This window comes from Neodiprion pinetum, chromosome 1 (assembly GCF_021155775.2).
Source record: "Neodiprion pinetum isolate iyNeoPine1 chromosome 1, iyNeoPine1.2, whole genome shotgun sequence".
Lineage (NCBI taxonomy): Eukaryota > Metazoa > Arthropoda > Insecta > Hymenoptera > Diprionidae > Neodiprion > Neodiprion pinetum.
In genome coordinates this window covers 13,296,453-13,318,653 of record NC_060232.1, presented here as the reverse complement: position 1 = coordinate 13,318,653, position 22,201 = coordinate 13,296,453, and the positions used below count along the sequence as shown (strand labels likewise).

Below are 22,201 nucleotides of genomic sequence, written 5' to 3'. Positions count from 1 at the left end.
ATAAGAAAAGCATTGGTTTTTCGGGATTTTGAATCGTTTTTTATTATTCAATTATCAGCTAAAAAATCGCAAATTCTCAGAAAATGTTGACAGTTATGTTACCTTTTTGTCCAATTTTTTGGAATTCGATACAAGCATTTTTGGGCTAGATCGATCGACTTTTTTCCGCGTTTTTAGAGGATAAAGATGTGATCGACCTAGCCCAAAAATGCTTGTATCGAATTCCAAAAAATTGGACAAGAAGGTAACATAACTGTCAACATTTTCTGAGAATTTTCGATTTTTTAGCTGATAATTATGGCAGCGGTAAAAAAACGATTCAAAATCCCGAAAAACCAATGCTTTTCTTATGGGAAAAAGTAAGGCTTCCTAGGCGTGGGTAAATATGGAGGGAAATTTTTTTAAAAATTCCGACATTTTTTTAAAATTATTTCGAACCAATTTGAGTGGTAAGACCATTAAAATTCGATTTTGCCCTTCTTAAGGACAGGTCTAATGTATTATATCTCATTAAAATTATCTCCAAACGCCTAACATCCAACAAAAAGTTAGACGAAATTCTCCCTCGGCAGGATAAGCTTTGCATCGAATGAATATCAAGATCGCGTTCACTTTTATTTTCAACATTTCATCTTCCACTCAATTCCAGCTGCAGCCCGACTCGCGCCTCTAACTCTAGGTATAACGAACACACTAAGATTGAGAAAATCAGCTCCGCGGATTCGGGTCGAATTCAACGAGCCATGTGCCCGGAAGGACATTGGGGCAGGGATACGGAGGGCATCGAAGATCTGGGGTCTTATTTACCTACGCTAAAACGTGTTCGGGCCCGGACAGGTTGTTACCACGGTATGCAGGACAGTAGGTCGCCACCGCATCTTCATCGGGCCCAATCCTCCGCGTATAACGCACACGTCGTTGGGTCTCTCCTCGCCTCGCCGTCTCGCCTGGGCCCGTGGACCACTTCCAGCCGACTCTCGGGAGAGTCTATAGACCCCGAAGCGCGCGATTTCGGACCCACATTCGCTGCTTTGGTTCCGAGATGTCGAAATACAGTGTCGAGAGTTTGTCGCCGGCGTCGCCGCGTCTAATTCACCGGTCGCATCGCGGTACGGAACTGGAAATAAAATTGTGATTTGTGAAATGTGCGAGTGATCTATCCGGGAAGTCGTGCGATTAGTAGCATCCAATTTGCGCGAACCGAGCGTTGATTAGACAAGAGACGGGTTCTCGGTAATTACGGTACCTGATGAAAAAAGAATACGTGAATGTGGTTCTGAAACTGCGGTTGCGTGTAATTCAATATTGTTACTCTGTTATAAATGGTGTTGTGATAGTTCGTTATACCGATTGAAAGAAAAAGTATCAGCTGGTAAGATTCGCTGATTGTACACGTTATAACTGTGTACGCAAACTGGAATATATTTGCATTTACACAAATTCCAATCATCGAGACGTACCGTTAAGCGATTAAAATATTTCACAAGGTTAAATTATGTCCGAACGAATTTATTATCCGTTCCGTAGTATACGTATGTATAGGTGGATGCGTCAAAAAATAACATTCGATTTCTGTATTTGATGCAATCTTCATTGATTTCCGATAATCTGTATTCCAGTAACGAGTTCGCGCCTTGAAAATGTAAAAATTATTTACACATAATTTGATACAAGAAAAACGGGTACCTTATACAGTTCTATTTATCTTCGTTACGATAATCGATAAATAAGCTGTCTTTCTCCCCACCTCGTATTACACTCAGTGAATAACTTAAAATAATAAATAATAGTGCGTTGCACGACGTACTTTTTCACAAGTGGTTCATCTACTTCAACTTTTATACACTTGCATTATGTATTACAAGGTCTTTGGTGTGGTATGAAAATTAAACATTGCAAAAGTACATTTGCAAATTAGCCCGGCGTAAAATTTGAAGATACATATTTTCGTGCACAATTCATATAAAAAAGTAAAGAAAAAAACTCGGGCCAGTATCATTTTCTAGTCAATTATCGAAGATATTGCAGGATCCTCAAACAAAAATGCTCCCGAATAACAATTACTGGTTGAAGAAATTTTATTGCGGTCTTTAGAAACGAAATAAAATGAAAAAAGTACGATCGTCGAATGATTTTATCCTAACAAAAATCCATTTTCTCCGAATAAGCAGCATCTATTATTGCACACTCGATCGTATATTGCACGTACATTGTTACTATTTTTATACATATTTTTTCTCGCCAGTGCGTTAGTCATAAGTTAGTTGTATTTTTATTTTTATTGGTTAGGTAAATAACCTTAAGCGAGCTCTATTATTAATCTGAGAAACTTCAGTTTTATCCGTCAGGTGTAAACTTTTCTTTCTAATCGCAATTAAGATTAAAACCGAGATTTCGAGATCGCGGTGATCAATTAGTAATTTCTTTAAAATTAGATTGAGATATGGGAGATTAATACTTGTGTACAATGTATGCAGGTGTCGGTTACTTCCGTAGGATGTATAACGTAACATTTGCATATACTGCTGGTAATAAGATTCACAAGCCGATCAGAACACAGCTGTGTGAAATGCCAGAAGATGCAACGCGTATTGTAATTCAGCGTAAAGTTACGACTGCACGCGTGAACGGACGTGATTTCAATACAGAACCGTTGCTTTGAACCATTTCCTGCCATCCGAATCGAAGTAACGGACGTTGTTTCTAAATTCATACTGACGTTTATACCAGATACACAGATTTACGCATTCATTAATCGGTATAGGTCTGCAGCAAGCCTGGACTTTGACAATCTTCGTTCCTTTGATTCTCCGTTTTTTTCTTCTTTTGATCCGGCATAAAAACGAGGAGCAAATTCCCAGATAAACTTCAGCTGTGAGTAAACCTAGTTTCAGATTCAGGGGATTCGAAAAACCGACTTAAAGAAAATTATTCGGTTTTCTATGGTTCCTTGGATCATACACCGATTGTTTTTCATCAGTAGGCCAGACGAGTCAAAAGTTTTAAGCCGTTCGGTGAGCTGAAATTTTTGATTTTCTAAGACAAACCATTCTTGTGACACACTTGAGACAAAATTTTGTACTTTATTTGTCAGTTGATCGTAAATATGATTCACTCCGAGTCGAGTCCTTATGGATGGAATTTCTTTGATATGCCGAACGTTAGACGCGAATATTGAGTTCTTGTTCCCTAATCGTCACTTTGAAATGTAATGCAATTTTATTTTTAAATGAAAACGGTTCTCATGCGAGGCGCTTTGACTCTATCTTATATACTGCAGTAGTTTTCAATCAATCAACGATAGCCATGAAATATTGCATTTGCAATTTCGTACACATGAGTATAGATAGAGTTGAAAACATTGAAGCTCAAACTCGCTGGAAACTAAACGTTCGAAATTGAATACGGTCATAAATATTCAAGTATCACACATAGGTATAATGTTCATTTGTCTAATTAGACCTCCAGATAACGAGAATGGAGATCCGTTTCCACGCTCCAGATGTTATTAGCTGCTATTACGATAATTAAACCAAGTTTTTTCACCGTTAAATCCCGTCGCGACTAATCAGCCCCCTCACATATTCGAAAATGATTTTCAACACGAAGTGAAAACTTTGATAATAATTAATTTTTGAGGAGAACCAATGCCAATTCTCACTGACGCGCTGGATATAATTGAACATCTATGGTTTTCGTCCGCATTCTCTCAGCCTTGGCATATGTGATCGATTGAAGTATTTTTCAATAACGAAACCCAAGAAGTTTGAAATTAACAATTAAAATGACATAAAACAAAAAGCTACTTCCTTGCGAAATTGAGGAATGTTAGTCAAATCGGGCAGAATTCTAAATACAAAAATAGCGTTTTTTTTTATCTTTCAACGTGACGAATCCTTTGCGAGTGTTTAGCAAATTATAAGAATCGGTTTCAGCGGTGTTTCAAGTTTCAGCAAAAGAACTCATAAATTCCAAAAAATAAAATCTAATTACCTACCGATAAAATTACAGAACAGTCCATGACGTGAATCGACGTATAGGTAGAAAAGTGTGTCACAATTCATGTGGTATGACCCATATACACGGATTATACTATATCTCATAATTCAATCGACTGTATATATATCTCTGTAGCAATGAGCAAAGCAAGTACGCTATCGTATAATACAGGTATGCACACACACATAAATGTGAGTGAAACAGCCTAGAGTCATATTTTCATAGGAAGATGTTATAATCTAGATATGAATGAGAATCTCCGTAAAGCTCGGTTTATTCGATTTCTTCTCATTCGCTTGTCTACGCCCTCCAGCTCCGTTATCCGGTACAAAATTACGGATTCAAATTGGTCGGACCGTCTGAGCCAAAAGTTCAGAAAAGAGAAGAAGCCACTGAAGAAATTTCCAAATCCAAATCACACCCCTAGTCCCCACTACACGTATGATAGAGATGAATTTCGGTGAATTGTGACACTGTATAAAATATTAGAATTTTGAGGAAATGCTTTATAATCAAAACGTTGAAACGATTGAACTCTAGTATTTTTTATTTAATTATAACGTTTGTGGACTTATTTTATTCGCTACAAAGATCTCAATAATTACCCAGAAATAGCCTGAAAAAAATGTTACAAATGTTCATCTTCAGAGTGGATGAAAATGACTTTGTGGTCAGCGAGCAAAATAAGCGTGAAACTATTAGAATTGTTTAATAAATATCAGGAAGTAATCATTTTTACCTTTCTGATGATGAAACCTTTTCTGAAACTGTTACTGTTTTAGCTTATGTCGTTTGATTTTCTCAGATTTATGTCTGCCACCTAGCACAGTGGCTTTGTTTCATTCGCATTCGCAATCATTGGCGCAAATAACATTGCTGGAGATTTTCAAACGGTTCTTCCCCTATTTCTGACTTCTGATTTAGACGGTTAGGCCGATTCTCCGTTAACCCCCAGTCGGTAAGGTGGATTTCATTAACGTCGTCGACAAGGTGGATCCTTAGGTCTATAATTTTTTTGTTTTTTTTTCTCGAGGCGATATCTGAATAAATTTACTCGCACTCTTTTCGATCCATAGGATATTTTCTAGTACTTTGTTTTGTTACTTACAATCTTATCCAAGAAAATTTTTTTATTTGAGTTGCTGTCCCTCCAACATAGAAAAGCACCTTACCCTAGAAGACCTACCTTGCCGACGCGGGGTTGAGTATACAAGAGTATATTTTGTAACGAGGAGACAAACTTGGTCTTTTCAGGCCCCAAGCTTAAGTTTGCAATATCGATCGTAGGTGAGCCGAAGACGAATGTTGCAAATACGAGAGGCAAAACGACCGTTACGTCCTTGTTGCACACGATTCTCTGTAAAACTAAAGTGCGTCACGCGTTTTTTCACGAAGCATGAAATTGAGGTTAGGGTCGCGTAATGTCATATTTGTTTGCAACAGCGCATGTGCGGATTACCGAAAAGGCCACTTTTAACTCCTAGAACTTAAAAGCTGTCTTTTCAGTACTCCGCGCATACGCATTCGCAGACTCACTCGACCTTCATAGAAACAGGTAATTTGCGTACGGAAAAATGTGTAAAACATGCTCGCGTTATACAAAGATACGTTTACAGAATACTATAACGAAATGTTCCCCAGGAAGAAGCGACAGTAGACAGACAGACGCGCTAACGACGAAAGGCGGAGTAGAAAGTGCGGCTCTTTGAATCGGTGATGTGATTCTGTGCCGGGCGTGATACATATTATACGCGTGTGTGAAGTGGGCCGACGCCCGTGGCATTCAGCCGGTGGACCGGATGGGAGTCCGATTGAAGTAAGTAAAGCGGCCCGCATGCGCGAGATTGAGGCATCGAAAATGAGCAAGCGGACGTTGCCGTTGGCAGGGCTAAATTCCTGCGAAAGGATACGGCCGGAAAGGCCCAGAAACCCAATCCAGCGGCTGGTCTGGTCCGGGGCCCAGTTTCAAGTGGGCCCATTCGGTTCTCTGGAAGATGAGGCGTCGAATCCGCGGATGGCACTGCGCCGGCTTCTCAAGCTCTACGAAGGCCGGCAGTATCGGGAAGCAGCCAGTTTCCTGTCCCGGATACCGGTCTACACCCTGAAGGCCGCTCTTCCTGACATACCCGTTGATCTCCTGGTCGACGCACTCCCGCACAGCCTCGCCCTCCTCGAGACCCTCTATTCCAGACTGGCCGAGCTCAGCTGCGACGAACTCAAGGTCATCAGGGTTGAACCGGCCCTGTGGAAAATAGTCTACCTTATATCCACATCCCAGGATCACTTCCACGTTAGGATTTGGACAAAGCTCCTGGCTGCGCTCTCCAAGGTAGCTCCTGGATCCAAGGCTGTTTTGGCAACGAGGAAGCGAGCCCTTGAGCGGGCTGTCGAGGGCCTGGGAAAACATGGGTTGGTACCCTCAAGCCAGCTGGGGAACGGCTTCGATTATACGAACGCTCAGAACCTCGTCTCGCTTCCGGTTGCGCTGAAAGAGGAGCTCGAGGCCCGATCCGAGGCATATAAACTCGCTTTGCACAAGATAGAAAACTTCCAGAAGCACACCGGAACCAATAAAGGTGAGGAACGAATCAACCGATTCACCCGGAAAGTAAACTAATCACGAATTCAGCGGAATCACCTCAAATGGGTTTTACCTTAACCGCCCGACTTGAGATAAACACGACTCCGAAGTCGTTCCAGTGTGGCCTATAAATTTGTTTCTTCGCCTAAAGCGATATTCGAATTGTACTCGATGGCCGGTACAATCAAGTTACAGACGCTTCGGAATTTTTTGAAATATCAAAAACTATCCCCTCTTTGAATGTCCGGTAGAATATTCAACTCTATTTCAACATAATACTTTGAGGGTCTATTATTGACCGAATATGAAAAAAGGATTCTTACATTTGAATTTGTCACGCGTAGATTTGCTTTAAAAAATATTATTATCAAATAAAACGTAAATGCTCAAGGTTTCTCCGGAACAGGAATTTAGAAAAAATGGATTATCGTATAGGTCAGTATCAGAGAAATCTTGAATTTTAAGGCCAAAAATTCAGATTGTGCTTTTTTATACAGACAGGGTGTCCCAGAATTAAGTATAAAAAATAATATGGGTAATAAAGGGAGTTGAGTCGAGTAAATTAACCCGAAGAACGTCGTCATATGTAAATTAACCGAGTACACAGCAGGAATAGATTAGGAGCAGTATTGGGCACTACTAAATACTTTGTGTAACTATATAATTACATCAAATTTCTGATTGGGTTGATAATTTAAAATTAGTTTAAAAAAAAATACGAATTAGATTCGTAATTTGTAATTTGAATTTTTCTAATTACAAATCACAATTGTGATTAGTATTTCTTTTTTTGCGAAACTTTTTTGTTCCTTGTTCGATTGTCTAGCGCATGTATTTTTTTATATTTTCTCTTCATAGCGATGCAAATTTTAAAAAACTAATATTGGGAATTTCTCTAAAGTAACTTAATTTCTGTTACAAAAAAACTGCCTTGACATGGGTTCGATGAAAATTTTGTAGTGAAATTTTGTTAGCCCCGATAATGTCAGATCGCCTGATATGAGGAAATAATTTATCATGAAATATTATTCATCTATTCTAGTAAAAAATGAAAAAATGTAGCGTGCGAGGGCTCGTTCTGATTTGAAACAAGAACGAGTGATCCTATTTCAATCAATATTGCATACTTCTGTACTGGAAATGTTTGGAACTAAGTGTCCAAAATTGAACTGGCTGTCTTATTTAATATTGTGTGAGAGTAAAATACGAACGTTAAAAAAAAAATAATGAGCTAATATTTTCCTCATAAGAAATCCGATAACGATAGCAAGCGTAACTGTTTGACATGATAAAACTGATACTTTCATCATCTATCAGCAAAGGTGTACAGCTGCATTGATGAAAAAGTTAATTATTTTGAAAACTTCCGCAAGGTTAATACAAAATAACAATGGCTCTTGACTAACAAGGAAGGTATCCCAGGTCAATCTCTCCAATTTGATTTCTTTTGTAATATGTTATAGGAGACTAAAAACTAAGCGACACGTTTTTTTTTTTTTTTTATGTGCCATTAAACACTTTAAGGGATTATAACGGTGGTTTCACCCTCTTAAATTGTTTAATGGCAGATGAAAAAAAAAAAAAATACCTGTCACTTAGTTTTAGTCTACTGTAACACATTACAAAAGAAATCAAATCGGAGAGATCGACCTGGGATACTTTCCTTATAACAAACGGTTCCAATTCCCAATTACTAGTTTCATTCATGTGGCTTCTTTTGATCATTCTCCTCGAAACTTTTACACCAGGAGGCCAAGGAGTTCAGGCAGCGTCTCACCAGAGGCAGCTGTCGCTGAAGTACAGCGAGATCCAGCAACGCCTGATAAACAATCAGGGCCTGTTAAACACACTTGAGAAGGCGACGAGCCCAGCCCTGGAAAATCTATTGCGAGAACTGAAGCACAGGGTCGAATACGACAAGGAAGCTCTGAGGCAATGGACCGCGTTGCGGAAGTCAAATTTCAGGACCAATACGAAGAATCCTCCGCTTGCGGCGCGGCTTCTTCAGTGCGCGCGAGGCTGCGGTCTTGCCCTTCAGCTGATGAGTGAGGAAATACCGAGAGAGGTGCAGGCCTCTCCTATCGTCCAGGAAAACACCCTGGACGACTACGAGGAGGAGTCCAGCAGTGCCGGGTACCACACCGACGAAAGCGGAAGTCCGACTCCGGAGCCGGGGGATCCCAGTGGAGGCGATTGCAGTTATCAAGGCCTTCCGTTCCCCGCGGACATGACAGTCAGCCAACTGGTCGAGCGCTACGGATCCCTCTATGCTCAGGCCCAGCTTCACACCCTCGATGCTCTGGACGCCCTTGAACCCCTCAAGGATGCCCCAGACTTGAAAGCAAAGATTCTGTATTCCGTTGTCGTGGTGAGTAGAAATCTTTCTCTTTGATTTTAGGAAAAAGAGAATACAAAAAAGTTATTAGCGGCAAAGATCATTGCTTTCCATTCAATCATACAGAATGATACGGAAGAGTTTCGTTTTTCATTGAAAACACACGTTTCGTTAGTTTAACATGATTCTTTTGGTTAAATGAATATTAAGAAGATTGAGTTTTAAAAATGAAAACCAAAAATCTAAAGGCTTATTTCATTTTACAAATATAGGGATTATTTATTTTACATTATTTTGATTAAAAAAGTTTTTTTGCTGTGACCACCCTGCAAATGAAAAGTTGTGTCTGCGTATGTGATGAATTTTTTCCCGACGATGTCTCCGGGATATACGGGGTTCTTCTTCAATTATAAGTAACTAGGTTTTGGATATTTTTTCAATTGCATAAATAACAAAATCGTACAAAAAAATTTAATTTCATGATGTTTCACGAGGTCCGAGTTCTTAGGCTGCCCGATCAAAGTCAGATTAATCACTAATGTTTAGGATAAAGTAAGCAAATGTGAACATGTTACTTTAGCGTAGTAAACAATTGTTTTCTTTTTTTTTTTTTTATCAAATTGTGACACCTTCGATTTTCGAATTCCTATAGATTACCTGGTTTGATGACGTGAGTTTTTTATCACATAGCAACACCAATGCCCACTAAAACCTCGCAGTTACAGATTTGATTGAACATTATTACTCTTACAATAAAAAATATCCTGAGAATGTGTCCGAAACAAGTGTATTTTAAACGGGGAATTGGAGGTAAAAATCTGAAAATATTACAAGATTGTTTTTGAACTATTTGAAATTCATTCGCGAGACAGCCCCGAAAAAATTCGTCAGCACCTTAAGTAAGGACCACCCTGGTGTCGATATTATACGAAATTATTAAACAAGCAAAGATGCGTTACGTTGACCCAATTTATACCAATCCACAATAGTTAAGAACGTACAAAAGGTCGAGAAAATTAAATCGTGGAACAATTTCTCACCAAGATTCTTACCTGGTACGAAACACAAACTAACAATTCTCTCGGAATGTCAAGGCGTCAAGTTTTGCCAACGCGTATAATTCGCTCGTCACGGGAGCGTTATTCAGCAGGTCAAATTAAAGCAGTTCAAGGTAACACTGGAGAGACTGGGTGCCAAGACGCCGAGACAGTGTAATAATTGTAAGAACGAAGATCTGACTCGACGTCGACATCGTTTACAGTACAGTAGTTACAACGCCACCGAGAGGTGGTTGTGCGTTGAATTCCGTGCACTTGTGGGCAGCCGGCAGGAGATAAATCATCCCTCTGGGCTGCAGTCTCCGCATTTAAAGACAAACATAACCTCAAACAAAGACGTCCACAGCAGGAAGAAAGTAAGGGCGGCTCACGTGGGAACAGTTTACCGATACCCATACATATATGCACGCCAACATGGTTGCCATCCGTGAAAGCTACATACAGGGTGTCCCGTTTTAACCCATTACGGTACAGCGCTTCATATGTGAGACACATTTTTTGAATCGTTTATTCAAGATTGATATTCAATTTTTGAGATTTTGCTGTAATTTTTTTCTAGAATTGGGCATCTAAGATGTATGCTAATGGTGATGTTTTAAGGGGGGTTATAATAATTCCGCGAATATAGTGAGCACTCTAAAAAAACAAAGTGTTGGAAATGCCTGTTTTTACAGAATAAATGTAATTGCGGGAAGGTGATGGGGAATAGAAAATTGGAACTCGGTGATTTCGGATTTTTGGGGTCGCTAAGAACGAATCCGAGGTAAAATTTTCAAAATTCAAGATGGTGGATCCAATATGTCTGATTGAAAATATAAAAGTTGATCCGATTCGCTTGAAATTTGTTACTCGGAGGTTTTTGGGGTCGCTGAAAACCAATCTGACGTCAGAATTTCAAAATTTAAGGTGGCGAATCCGATATGGTGGACCGAGAATATAAAAATTGATCATATTCGCTCATATTAGATCCAACCATCTGACACTTTTTTTAAATCAGCGACCTCGAGAACCCTTATATACCCAGTTTTAAGGAACTTGACTGCAAGGAAAAATGCATGCTTTAAAGCGTTAATTTAAATGCACAAATTTTTCGGCAAGAATACATGGGTTTTATAGAAAAATGTTTTCAACAAAAGTTTGAGAGTTCAAAGGGGGGCATAAGGTAATGCTTTTAACAACTTTCCGAATGAATGCGGTAAGAAGAGATTGAGAGGACTTCAGGCTTCTTTTTAAGAAACCTAACATTTTTTTAAAACGAAATCATATCTTGCTTTTGAGAGAAATATAACGAAAAAGTTTTACGCGAATAGCTTTAAAGACTTGGATATTTAGGCACTTCTGACTTTGAAGAGGTCTTAAATATAAACCTCATTTACTGGTGGGGAGAAGAAAGAAGCGAGATGTTTGTCTCTATACCAAATAACGTAAAATCTTCAGTTTCCTGCATTAAACGCCTGTACGGTGAGAATCAAATTTCATTTATGTCATATTTCAAATTATCTGGTTCATCAAATAAGTACCTACTGCTTAGTGGCAGACTCACCTTAGCCCTTAGAAACATTGATGAAAAAGGAGAGCCACTAAACGTCAGTATACAAATTTCGGTTGATTTTAGGTTTTAAATCATAAAATTTTTCCAAAATCTTGTGTTATGGATTATAAGTTTGATATGAATTAACAACAATGATCATATTTTTGACAACGTTTGTCCAATAAACCATACGTAAAGTGAAAACTCTACCATGAATCCTCTTTGAATTTAAAATTGCCATAACTTCTGAGTTTTTGAAGCTAATCGCATTTTTATCCCTCCGAATATATCTCATGGTCAGCTATAAGCGTATTCAATCAAAATAAAAAATGACCTGTACACAAACCAAAGATGACCTCAACTTCTCCCTACTATAATTTCTAAGAAAATTGTTCGTAGTACCTTCAAAACCCTAATACCTTCATCTGACAATGAAACATTCTTCTTCAAAAGCTACAATTTTTTGCAAGAGATAAAATAGGACACCCTGTATAAGTTTACGACCATGTAAACAGACTCCTATTCTTTTCTTGCCTTCCCTGTTCTTCCGGTTCTTCCAGTCAGGCTCCCCAGTGTCTTTCGTCCATTAGAAAACTCTAGCAAAAGACGCGAAATTAAGTTACCTCAAGGTAGAGGAAGTCTCTGGGATTTCAAGAGTTTACCGCCCAGGTTATACTCGCGTGTAGACCGCATGGTATAATACCTTCCACATTCGTTGCCACAAAGCACCCTGAGAGGGAAAACTCCTGTAAACGTACATTTTCTCAAGATTTTTTTTTATAACGAAGTGGAATAATACATCGAATTAATACAAAGCATATCTCACAATATATGGCAAATGTTTTTACACTAAAATATTTTATAATGGCGACGCTACAGCTCCTGGAAGTCAGAATCTAGCCAAAACCAAAATCAACAAGTCAAATTCTTATGGTTATAATACATTGATACGCGTTGCATAACAGAGAGAAAAAAAAATATAAAAAATTTTGGGCTATTTTGAAAAAAACATCACTCATTTCTGTGTAAACTATCGATAAAAAACAATATTTATTGTTTAGTTCTTCCATACAATCCGAACGGCAAGCATGGGTCATGGTAAGTTGAAAATATTTCTCAAAAGTTTTACCTAAATCGGTTGAAAATTCGTCGAGCTACTGTGCACAGCTAAAATCTGAGCTGCCGACTTCCAGCAGCTGTAGCGCTGCCATTTTGGAATATTTTAGTTTAAACAAATTTGTCGATATACCTCACATCGCGTACTTAGAGATATACTTTACGTTAATTCGATAAACTATTCCATATGTTTAAAAAAATCTTGAAAAAACGTCGCTTGTAAGAGTTTCCCCCCTTGAAGAACCAACGCCACGTTTTCATCTCGCTTTTTTATCTCTCCCTCGTGCAATTATTTCCTGGAGCACACAAAAACTTCCTGATTTCCCGGTTTAGTAAGGATTAAATGGAACCGTGTCCTTCGTGACTAGCATACGTTCGCATATATATATATATATCAGACAAATTTCACCTGCGTACTGAATGCGAGCGCAATTTTTCCCTGGATTTTGAGGTAGACGTGGGAATTAAATTTCTGGAATTGCCTGCCTTTGAAGTGGTTTCAGAAAACTCTTGTCCCCGTAGAGTTCCGGGCGTCGGTAGACGGGGACGCATCTTGCCGAGCTTTATCCTGAATATAGATCAATTTTATCGTAGGCACTCGTGAGTTTCAAAACTTCGAAATGAGGCGTCCTGATCCAGATAACTGAGTTTAAGGCCTCGATAACCCGCGATAACGATGCAATTTAGCACCGCTTTGATTCTCCGGAATTCAAAAAGAGTTTGCCAAATTATCTAACTACGCTCGGCTTTGAACGGAATACACCAATTTTTGCAAACGTTTTCAATGTGTATTTCGAACTCAAGATAATTATTTACCAGAAGTTCGGGTTGCTTTGCCAACAACAGCCCTCCTTTCTCCAAACTTTTGATTAACCAAAGTGAATCTCACTTCCTGAACCATAATCATGTACATACACATATATATATATATATATATTAAGGCGGTTTTTTAACGTTTTTTTACGCATTCTTGCTTAGTTCTTAGCCTCAAACCAAGCCTCGTGTAACCGGAATTCGGTAGCAAAATTCTAAAGGGTGCCTGATTCTGTCTGAATTTTCAAACACTCGAACATGACAATGAAATATCTCGACAACTGTAGAAGTTAGGAAGCTGTTCTTGGTTTCATTTTGTAGATAATCAAATGTTCTTTGAAAAATATCGTGACTAGTACGTGACATTATTTGTATGAGCTTAGGACACGGGTGGTATAGAATTTTACAAGGTAAGAAGATCTTCGTTTATTTATTCAATGAGCTCAACTTTAAACGTTCGTATGGAATACAAGATGAACATTTGCGTATATAGTAATGCTCGATCTTTTTTATAAAACATTCAACTGTCTACAAAACGAAACAAAAAACAGCTGTTCAATTTGTATAGTTTTCGATATATTTCGGATAGAGTGTTTGAAAAATTCAAACCGGATGAGGCACCTTTTAGAATCTTGCTACCGAGTTCCGGTTTCGCGAAGCTTCGTTTGAAGCTAGAAACTAACTTTTCAAAGGGTGCGCAAGGGAGAAAGAAAAAGTTTTAAAAAAAACCTCCCTAATATATGAGGCGGTCTTCGCCAACTCAGGCACTTTTTTTATCCTCTCGGATCTGTTCCATAATTTGTTATGTAGTAGTACTACTTAAAGGTACTCTGTGTGAATTTTTTCAGATTTTTTAATTTACTCATTTCGGAAATGGTTTTTTTTTAACCCGTTATATCATGGAAGATTGATAAAAGTTTTGTTTTTACGTGAACTATTCAATGTATCAATGTGTCAATCATAGTGAATCATAATACGAAGCGTTGGAATCCGAATGTCAGTCCAATCCTATTTTTCACTTCTTGGTTTATAATTTTCAAATTCAAACACAATGTTAGGCTCCTAAAAAAGAATCTGGAGTACGTCAATTGATTATTTTCACTTATGCTGATTGAAAATACGTTGATGACCGTGACAAAGTTGACGTCAAAGACTTTATTGAAATATAAAAAATAAGATATTAATCTAGGCTACATGCGTTCAGATATACGTTGTAATTTATACCTTCAGGAAACAGCCTGTCTTAGTAAACCATGATCATTATAAATTTGATCCGCAAGTTGCACATTTCGTCGATCTCTTATGCAGCAAAATGAACAAGTCGACGGAATGAAGTGATTGAGATTACTTCCAAAATCCCATCGCGTACTTTTTCAAGTATCTGAAGTAGAGAAGATTAAATTGTAAAAATATTATTGGTGTAGATATGTTTCTGTGTCTGCAGACATTTACTGCACACTCTTCGAATCTTTTGCATATTTATTAACTTTTCGCCGATGCAAATGATATTCGGAGAGGTCTGAAAAGTAAATATAGCCCACCTTGCAGCCTAATAAGTTTCTGTCGTAATATGAATACTATTCAGATTTTCAGTGTATGTATCCACTCAATATTAAGAGTCAGAAGCCTGCGCTCTCATTTTTTTTTTTTTTTAATTCAAAACGTGACGTTAGCTTAGATTAAAGTCTTAAAAAAATGTATCTTCAGATCAAATAAGGTACGGTTGAAGGTGAGCCATTTCAGGAGATCGAATAGTATCATTTGTTTGCGAAAGATATAGTTTTTTTTCTCTCACGATACGTGCACGAGATTTACAATTAGTGATGTTGAATGACTTTAGATGGCGTTGGCTCGTTTTCACAGATTTTTTCTCACAATCAGCCTACTTCTTGTAAACATTCATGCAACAAAGCTGGTCCTCTCTCCAAGACTGATTAATTAGTCAGCCAAACTAATTTCCATCTACCATTGAGCTGAGAACTCTTAGCGCAATTGTCATCATCCATACCGCGTGCTTCATATCCATACTGCACATATATATATATATATAAGGTGAGGTTCGTATAAGTCAGTCAAGTGTCAGCCTTAGGGGGAAATACCCAAGTTTGCAGACAGCTGACAGCACGGAGCCATGAAAATCGATAAACTAAAATAAATAAACTCAGACGTGAACTGGATTGTTACATGCCGACAGGTTTTAATTTTAACGGTGAAACAGGTAAGAAAAGTTTCATAAATTACCTCACGCGATATGCGAATTACGCAGTCACTTTATAAAAATTTATCGCCCGCTGCATTCTCATGTACGTTTCTTTTTTTTCAATCGCAAATTTTTCCAATAATTTCCCAAGTGTCTGCGAATCCCTGGGAATAGAACAAAACTCAAGTTATACGCTGTAGTGAAATCAACCTTTAACGCGAAAGAATTAGCGGAAAATAAAGCAACGAAACAGAAACAGTACGAAGAAATCGATAGCATGTTGGTGGCGAATAAATCTAACGTAACTTTGTGCGACTCGTATTCTCAAACTATCGACATGTACGATTTTATGGGTATTGGCCACTTCACGTCATTGTTCGTATCCAAATTGTCAGCTTGGAGAAAATCTTACACACACGGCAAGTGCCTTTACGTTAATTAAGATATTGGATTTCACGGAGAATAACACAGGCCTGCGGTTTTTTTTTTTTTTTTATTTAAAGTTCTTTTACTGGATTGTTAATATTCGTGAAAGTAGTCTTAAGTGTAATATAAAACGACACTCGTATGATATACACCAACGTCACATTCAGCAGATTTAGATGAAACCGTGTTTAAATGGTAAATAGGTGCAAACTACTGGTTGAATGAAATAAAACTACCTATAAAGTTTTCATTGCACTAATCAACAGTGGTTTTGTTGTCCTTCATATTTGAATAATCTTAGTAAGATTTGATGTCATCGACCCTAGAAGTAAGCGTGGTGTTTCGAAATTGGCTTTACTTATTTATTTTATCGACATTTTTATACGTGACTTGAAGAAGCAATATATAGATGAAAAATTTCACTTTTTTCAACATTTAAAGTTGATCAAAGAAGTACTATACAGCTCAACCGAAAAAAAAATTCTTTTTTCGTTGCAATCAATTTTTCCTTCAATTTTAGTCTTTGAGAACGTAGAATTTAGGAATAAAATCATGATTATATTAGAAACCATCCCCCCCCCCTTATAATTCTACAATAACACAAAAATTAGCGCCAATCTAATACAGAGTGAACTTTCAGACTCATATCACACCCTGAGTTTTCATAGCTGTTTAACATTTTTTAGCACAATATTTTTATGTATATATGCATGTATCAAGCATTTTTTTCTTAGCATGTCATGACATTCTGAAAGTCTGCATCTTCGTACCAACGAAGTGAATATAAATTTACTAGATTACTCCTTTGAAACTGGTAAAAAAATTTTATTTTAATATAGTTATTCTGAGAAAAGTATCTCTCCATGTATATGTGAGTAGCAAAAAATCGTGACGTACGTGATACGCAAAAACGTAGTTGATATTCTGAATCAGCACAACAAAGTCTATAGGTATCATGTAGAAGTAATCAGAAAACTTTTTCATCGCAGACCTGTGTAATCTTTTCTTATCGAATTAACACCTGCTCGCGATAGTTTATGATCCTCAATTAATGCGCAGCTCACAAGGAAAGTTTGCGATATACGATGATTACAAAAGGATGGTCTGTAAAACTTCGTATGAAGGTATAACTAAAAGCGCAAGACTTACATAGGAAATTGGAGCTTGTCGAAAAGTTACGGTATACGTGGATTCTTTGATAAATTTAATTGTTAAGAAATGCACATGCGATGTAATTCTATCAACCTTGTGGAATTTTAAAACCTCGTATTTCAAGTACAGACATCGATAAGAATTGAAGTAGTAAAATTTTCCTCGGAGTTGAATGCTGTGGAAATAAAAATACAGATATTCCAAAAGTCAAAAGTCATTTCTGTATAGATGTGCAAAAAATTTATATTTTGCAATCCTTTATTGCACCTGCTTATCCAATTGTCTTATACAATCGAAAGTGAGTCCAAAGAAACCTTGAGGGATAGAATTTTAGTGACGAGTAGTTTTTATATAATTGTATCTGAGTGAAAAGTAAGGTGGGGAAAGAAAACCTTTTAAAAAATCTGCAGAAATGTTAATTGCCCCAATTATAGTAAACACGAATGAGTAAAATCTCTACTATGTTAGAGAAATAAAGTTGAGCGATTTTTAATAACACAAGTGTAGTATCAGGCATAGTTTTAAACTATCTGTACGAGTAGATGTGTAAGGGAAAGCTTTTAGGCCATAAAGACCTATAGATTTGTGATACAGAGCAGACCCTTCAGAGAAACCCAAGAACGCGTGAGAGGGTTTAGAGTGTGCATTTCCGAGCGTGAGAGAGAAAGGATTAGCATCACAGAGGTTTGCATGATAAAGACAGAAGACGTACTTGACGCAGACACGACGAATGCAAGGGTGACCTCTACTACGAACACGGTTATTCAAAGTCGCAAGACCAAGTTGAAGACGAACAACTAAAAAATTGATAAATTATTGTTGCCTTCAGAATGGATAACAACAGACATGGTCATCGAAAATTTCATTGGCATGTTGTAATATGATGTACAATTTCTGGGATAATTTTCTGATAATAGATGGGGATCTGGTTTGCGGGCGAGACAAGCCCAAGTATACTAATATCGGATAAAAAATAACAGAGTTTATTCTTTTTCTATTTATATAACTTTGCCCAAATCGTTGATATCTCGTAAGCTTGTGTCACTCGAATTTGCTCAGAACCATTTCTATTACAGAGTAGGGACGTTGTTTCATTCGTATTGTTACGTGGGGGTGAGTGTGTACTGAGCGGTGGTAGTTAATGATTCATCGAATAATCTAGCTCCCACGTAACGACAATGAATAATAATTAAATCTAAGAAAAGACTTACCTTTCGGTAAGCCGGTAATTTGTAGGATCGTGTCGCTACAGACCTGTACAGGTCTGTGAGGTTTGTTTAAATAGTTGAGGCTATTTTATAATAAAGAAAATGGGAAGAAGGTCGCTCAAAATAAATGTTTAAAAAGATTTAACTGGTAAAAGATGAAGTATATTCTGGTTCAATTTAGTTATTGAAATATCTGGTAACAATCGATGGTGATAATTATATATATGAGCCAAAAATAACAATTTATAAAGGTTTCAAATTGAATAAAAAATCGCGTGTTATACTATTCTAGAAGATAATATTATTTGGTACCAGGAACATCTACTCTGAACGATGGTTATAACTAGCTGGTCGTGATAATTGTATTGTATCTCTCTTTTTAGATTATCTTAAATCGTTTAATATTATATATATATATTCAATATATATATTTAATCGTTTAGTCTTATTTGTTAATTCTTGGAAACAATAAGTGGAATTTAATTGGGGGTAGTGAAGCTAGCCACCAATTCTATGCTTGGTTTTTGTGAATTTACTGAAGTAGTTTTGATTATCAAGGTGAAACAAGAATTCGTCTAATTTCGAAGATTAACACTCGGATTGACTTAGCTTTTTGGTGAATCGGTCGACGAGATTGAGAGCCGTCGGATCGTGTCGGTCTGCGTCGGTAGAATGCTGGACCAGGGGCCTCACCTCAAATTTGGAAGAGTTGATGAATCGAATGATGTTGAACGTTGGTCACTTAGTCTTTGTGAATTTAGAATGATATCTTGTTATCGAAAGTTTGAAAGTGTCTGTTTGTGATTTTGATGATAAGTTAAAATTGATTGGAACGATTATTTATTAAAAATGATAGTGTAATTATTATTATTTTTACTTAAGATTACCTGATTCGCTTGAATCAGGGCCGAACTCAATTTTAACTAAGGGAAATGGAATATCATAAAAATGTCTATTCGCGAAATGACGAGATTTAGTAAAGAACAGAAAAGATGGAAATGTAGAAGATAGTGAGTCTTTTGCAGCTAACAGAATAACTGAATGCTCGAATTTAACGAATTAGCGCGAGACTTTAGGTCGGTCACAACTAAGATTTTCCAAACGCTACTCTTGCTCGGGAGGGCTAATCCGGGTTTACGTCCACGCACTTCGCGACTTGACAGACGAAAGACGCGGCTTCTTGGGCCCGAGGGTCCAAGGAGCTGCAGTTGTAATTAGTTACAACGGTAATTAGCCAATGAGGTGCGAGGGCGTCCTCCTGGCGCCCAAATCCACGTGGTCAGCGTTACTTCTCGCTCTTCGACGGTGTTCCGACGATTCTCAATCTCGTCGGTGACACATTGGAAATATGAACAAAAGATATTTGCATGCAATGTTCACACATTCATTCATACAGTCCAATGAGTAATCTATTTTAATTTGATGGTCCTGAAGGTAGTGGTTTATCCTAGTTATTGATTATAATTTTAATTTAAAAAGAGGAATATTTCCAGGCTGAGCGCTACTGATACTAACTCAGCAGTCTCTCATCTCAGTTCTTGGTACCAGATAAATAGAATAAAGTTGAACCTTATACTAGGGATCATCGTTGGTCTCTACGTGACTTTTGCCAGGAGGGGTGGAACTCGCCGTTATTAGAATATGAGATTTTGATAAAATGATATCTGTGCAGTGAAGAAATTAAAGAAATGAAATGAAATGGAATTTTGAAAAAGGTACGCCAAGGCGGTACGTCGGGGCGTAACAGTATATACCTACTTATATCATTGACTGGAATAACATTGCTGAATAACATTTTCTCATCCTTTTTCTGCTATCGAGAAAGAGCACTTCGAAAATATTAGAATTTCTTTAACATTGAGGAGTATTCCATTGAAATTGTAGAATTTGTGTTCTTGAAAGTTTTATTTGTCCTGTACGAGCGCAATTTCTTCGCAGTAATTTGTGAAGGAGGTACCGAGAACCGAATATTTTTAAATTCCCTTCATAACTAGGAAACCTGAAGTACCGACGGTCTAAAAATTTATTTGTGACAGATTTTTGACATAAGTATTAAAATACCGTAAATACGCAATGAAAAGTTAAAATGAAACGCAATGTCTTACATGAATTTGTGGCTCGGAATCCATTTATAAGCATCTGTTAAAGCTGGTGAAGCCGAGCGCGGCCTATTCATCCTAATAAATCAAGTCAAAGTCAACGACCGCATGAAAATTGCGTGAAAGTGTGCAATGACAAGAAACCAAAGTCTAATGTGAAAGAGCGCAGTGATTTTTTAGTTATCATGCTTCAATTACGTTAATCAGATCCGATTCCGACGTTGCACTTTCTTACATTGTACGACTCTAAAGTAATCTCGCGTTACGCTTCGCCGCATCGATCACGCCGCTAAGTAATTGATACTTGCCTTTAATTCTAAAACAAACATTTATCTTTCTCCGATTTTCAGCTCTCGTGGCGTCTGGCGGGAATGATACAAACGGCACGACGTTTTGAGGCGATACACGTTTTGAACGGATCTCAATCCCAGCAAACCGGAAGCTCGGCTCCGTCTTCGGAATTCGAAGATTGCATCAGGAGGCAACTTGCAACGTTCGGAGCCCGAACTGGGCTATCTGAAGTGTCCGATCAGGTTTTAAGCCAACTGGAAAGAACCCTCTACGATTTTCCCTGTCTTCGGAGCTGCCCGGAGATCAGGGATTACGCAAATTCTTGCGCCAGTTTGGCCTGGGCCTGTCTCGCCAGGTCCACTCCTCTTGTACTCGACGTTGCCCAGGGTGTCGATTTTCAGCGAGAACTACACGCCAGACATCACGGATCGCCGGATCCGAACGGAGTCAAGATCAGAAGTGTTTTATGGCCAGGATTGAGAGAGGGTTGTCAGGGACGCTGTTTGCACAGAGCAGTGGTGCTGACAAATTAATACGTTGGAAAAAAAGCTGCCTTGTTTTCACTTTTACTCGCATTTCGTTTACCTATAGATTATAGAAATGGCGAATCGGTCGTGCTTCTTTCAGACCCGGAACAACGCACTTCTGTACCGAAAAGCAAAAAAAAAAAAAAAAAAAACAAGTCTTGCGCAAATATGTAATACCTTGGAATCTATTCTTATCGTTCGTGAAATCTTCTAAAATCACTTAAAATCCGTGACTTGAAATCAAATGAATTTTTCAAAGATACGGTACTTAAGAAATTATTATACGTTAAACAAAACTCTATTTACCCAATCAATGAAATATTTTGCCAAATTTTATGCTTTTTGTGATGTATAGAATTGGATATAATGGACAATTTTTTTTTTTTTTTTTTTATAGACCGAAATTTTGTCGCTACAACGGGAAATTTTTCTTTATGGATTATCTCGATGCCCACATTGGACTGAAATGATTTTGTAATTATTCTCCAACTATCACTTAACGTCATAATATATTTTTGTATAATACAAATACAGTATTGCTAGATAGAAGTAGCTAATGCGGTAGAGAGACAGGAAATTGTTTTGTAACCGGCATAATATAATATTTGGGAAGCTAAAGTACAAGTTACGGGTAAAGAATCCATCAACACTTCCAACACTGCATCTGTTTTATTTATATAATACATAGTTGCATTTGAATGACTTATAATTTAACTCTGTTATATACATGTATGTTCCATTCCTGTACGATTTGGAGCGAATGCTACCGTTTCATATTGCTCCTTGGTAGGGAAGTCCCAGTCTGCACGTTATAAGTTATATTTATTGTTATTATTTGTAGTGAAATAATTATTGAAATGGCATC

General features: G+C 37.7%; 1 protein-coding gene across 3 annotated transcripts; it reads left to right on the top strand.

Moving 5' to 3' along the window:
* The first annotated feature begins 946 nt into the window (after window positions 1-946).
* Window positions 947-21,552, top strand: LOC124220214 (uncharacterized). 3 transcript variants are annotated; one of them, XM_046628793.2, is made up of 4 exons: window positions 947-1,372; window positions 5,645-6,575; window positions 8,329-8,948; window positions 20,869-21,552. In XM_046628793.2, the coding sequence occupies exons 2-4, from the start codon at window positions 5,834-5,836 to the stop codon at window positions 21,340-21,342; spliced, it is 1,836 nt and encodes a 611-aa protein (XP_046484749.1). In that variant the 5' UTR covers window positions 947-1,372; window positions 5,645-5,833; the 3' UTR covers window positions 21,343-21,552. The 3 variants fall into 3 exon arrangements, with proteins under 3 accessions (XP_046484749.1, XP_046484732.1, XP_046484739.1); XM_046628776.2 differs by having other exon boundaries at window positions 5,641-6,575; XM_046628783.2 differs by having other exon boundaries at window positions 5,616-6,575.
* The last annotated feature ends 649 nt before the right edge of the window (window positions 21,553-22,201 follow it).

Excerpts from the sequence above, each read along its gene's own strand:
- LOC124220214 (XM_046628793.2), top strand. The coding sequence starts at position 5,834 with ATGCGCGAGATTGAGGCATCGAAAATGAGCAAGCGGACGTTGCCGTTG. Across the intron at positions 6,576-8,328 it reads GCACACCGGAACCAATAAAG|GAGGCCAAGGAGTTCAGGCA; the intron begins GTGAGGAACGAA and ends CTTTTACACCAG. Across the intron at positions 8,949-20,868 it reads TTCTGTATTCCGTTGTCGTG|CTCTCGTGGCGTCTGGCGGG; the intron begins GTGAGTAGAAAT and ends TCCGATTTTCAG.